This window comes from Phalangium opilio, unplaced genomic scaffold, assembly GCF_054372755.1.
Source record: "Phalangium opilio isolate 3A_F unplaced genomic scaffold, DU_Popi_V2 ptg000101l_1, whole genome shotgun sequence".
Taxonomy (NCBI): domain Eukaryota; kingdom Metazoa; phylum Arthropoda; class Arachnida; order Opiliones; family Phalangiidae; genus Phalangium; species Phalangium opilio.
Window position 1 is genome coordinate 7,680,300 of NW_028324204.1, and position 3,083 is coordinate 7,683,382.

General features: G+C 37.3%; 1 protein-coding gene across 1 annotated transcript; it reads right to left on the reverse strand.

Moving 5' to 3' along the window:
• Positions 1-283: 283 nt before the first annotated feature.
• LOC149631399 (uncharacterized) lies at positions 284-1,590 on the reverse strand. Its single transcript, XM_089851235.1, has 4 exons — positions 1,200-1,590; positions 846-1,133; positions 474-737; positions 284-318 (listed from the first exon to the last, which is right to left on the reverse strand). Exons 1-4 carry the CDS (start codon positions 1,588-1,590, stop codon positions 284-286), a joined length of 978 nt encoding a protein of 325 aa, XP_089707361.1.
• Between the last annotated feature and the right edge of the window lie 1,493 nt (positions 1,591-3,083).

Below are 3,083 nucleotides of genomic sequence, written 5' to 3' on the forward strand. Positions count from 1 at the left end.
TGAGCTGGTTATATTAACATGACTGTCCCAGGTCAGGTGTTTATCAAAGTATAGGCCTAGATATTTGTATTTATCTACTATTTGAATTTTTTCCTTATTAAGTTCGATACCGTTTAGTACCGTACTGACATCTGTACCCCTATTATGGAATATTATGCATTCCGTCTTTTTTATATTAAGGAGAAGCCCATTATCTATGATCCACTTAAATATCTTATCTAGGTAGTGGTTTGATTGATCTATTGCATTTATTGGGTTTGCGGATTTATATAAAAGGAGCGCGTCATCTGCGTACATGAACATGTGACCAGACGGTGCCTGTTTAATGAGGTCATTTATAACTAGATTAAATAGGAGTGGTGATATTATAGAGCCCTGCGGAACTCCAGACATTAATTGACTTGGCGCAGATAAATCCCTTCCCACTCTAGTGTAGCATTGTCTATTTTCTAAGTAGCTTTTTAGCCACGCACTTGCAGTTCCTCTGATCCCTTGTTTGTATAGTTTGTTTAGTAGATGTTCGTGATCTACACTATCGAAAGCTTTTCGCAGATCCAGAAAAACGCCCACACAGATTTCACTTTGATCAAGTGCCTCTAGTATATACTTGTATGCTCCCCCTAATGCTTCCATTGTACCATTTCCACTACGGAAACCAAATTGAAATTCCGATAATATGTTAAATTTCTCCACGAAGGAGTTGAGTCGCACGTGAAAGGCTTTATCAAATATTTTTGCTATAATAGATAGAAGTGAAATAGGGCGATAATTTGACGGAGTTTTTGGGTTGTCTTTCTTAAAAATTGGAACTATTATGGTTTTTTTTAGATTTTCTGGATAGATACCTAGATTGAAGGATAAGTTAATTAGGTATTTAAGTGGGGTTATTATGCTTTCTATCACTATTTTCAGCGGTTTAGCTTTTATGCCGTCAAAGCCAGATGACGAGTTATTTTGGAGAGAGTTAATTATGGTTACCAGTTCTGCTTCGTCGGTTTCGTACAGAGCCATTGTGTTGGGGTTTAGTTCGAGAAAGTTTAATGATTTAACATTAACTGGTTTAGATTCGTTGCTAGTAAAATATTCATTTAATTTATTAGGGTGTAATGTAATTTGTTCTTGGGTCATTTGACCTTTTCCCAATAGTTGATTTACAATTTGCCATTTTTCTTTATTCGTTTTTGAACCATATAACTTACTCCTGAAAAACTCATTACGGCTATTTCTAATAATATTGTTTGCTCGGTTTCTAAGATGTAAGTATTGATCTTTGTTCATCTGTGAGGGCGATCTTCTAAACCTTTTTTGTGCTTTATGTTTATTCCTCAAAATTTCTTTTATATCGTCTGTTATCCACGAGTCTTTTCCTAATTTTATTGTCTTGTATGCAAAACTCATGTTATATTCGGCACTGATTTTTTCTTCGAAGAAATCGTAAGCAGTATTAATGTCAGAGTTATTGTAAAGTTGTTCCCAATTTATATTGTTGATTCTTGATTTAAATTTTTGTAAATTGGTTTTACTGTAATCTCTTAATCTAACTGTGTTGTCTTTTTTCAGAATTGTTGTAGAGGTAAGGTATAAGGGCATATGATCAGTTATATCCACGCTGGCTAGTACTTTGGTAATGCCCTCAAAATTTATAAAGATATTATCAATACAGGTGGCAGTGCTTATCGTTGTTCTAGTGGGAGTTTGGACAGTTTGTTTGAGACCATAGCTCAAACATAGTTCTATTAAGGCATTCGAGCATGGAGTGGTTTCTAGTAGGTTTATATTAAAATCACCTGCTAATATTTTCCTATTTTTATTATTTCCCAGTCCCTCCAATATGAATTCCAGGGCATTTAAAAAATTGTGAAAGTTCGAGGAGTGGGGTCTATATATTATCGCATAGATTTCGTCAGTTTCTAAAACCTTTATAACATAACTCTCCACGTCTTGCGTACACATGCATAGGTTTGAAATTCTAATTATTTTTATATCTTGTTTACAGTAGAATCCCACCCCCCACCTAGTCTATTCCTTATTCCAAAAAAATTATAATTTTGCAAGTATAAAAATGTATTTTCTCTAAACCATGTTTCTGTTAAGGCTATTATATCCGGATCTATCTCTTTTGTCGCTAGCGTTGCAATCAGATTTGGTAAATTACATCTTGCGCTTCTGATGTTCGAGTAGATAAATTTCATTTTGGTTTATTATGGATAACAAATATAGAGTATTTTAGTGGTATTTAATTTTAGTTCTTTACAAGAACTTTTTGTTCAAGTTCATTGTAATAATATTTTTCATCACCTTTTTGTTAACCTTTCGGTTAACAGCCGAACGCGCTACCTTGGGCCACGCAAGCCCAAAAATTAAATCGTCGTCAGGTATTGTGCAAAAACACTGACTTTAAACGTTACATCTGAGACCTCACAATACCGCTCCCGGATGGGCTAGAACCACCAAACTATCGGTTAAAAGCCGAACGTGAATTTCATTGAGCCACGGAAGCTCAGATCTTAAATGGTCGTCAGGTATTGTGGAAAAACTTTGACTTTTTACGTAACATCTGAAACCTCACAGCACCACTCCCGGGTGTGCTCGAACCACCAACCTTTCGGTTAACAGATGAACAGATGAACGCGATAACCATTGCGCAACGGAAGCCCAAAAATTAAATGTTCTTCAGTAATTGTGGAAAAACTTTGACTTTTTACGTCACATCTGAGACCTCACAACACCGCTCCCGGGTGGGCTCGAACCACCAACCCCTCGGTTAACAGCTGAACGCGATAACCATTGCGCAACGGAAGCCCAAAAATTAAATGGACGTCAGGTATTGTGGAAAAACTTTGACATTTTACGTCACGTCTGAGACCTCACAACACCGCTCCCGGAAAAGCTCGAACCACCAACCTTTCGATTAACAGCCGAACGCGCTACCTTGGGCCACGGAAGCCCAAAAATTAAATGGTCGTCAGGTATTGTGCAAAAACACTGACTTTTTACGTTACATCTGAGACCTCACAACACCGCTCCCGGGTGGGCTCGAACCACCAACCTTTCGGTTAACAGCCGAACGCGCTACCTTGGGC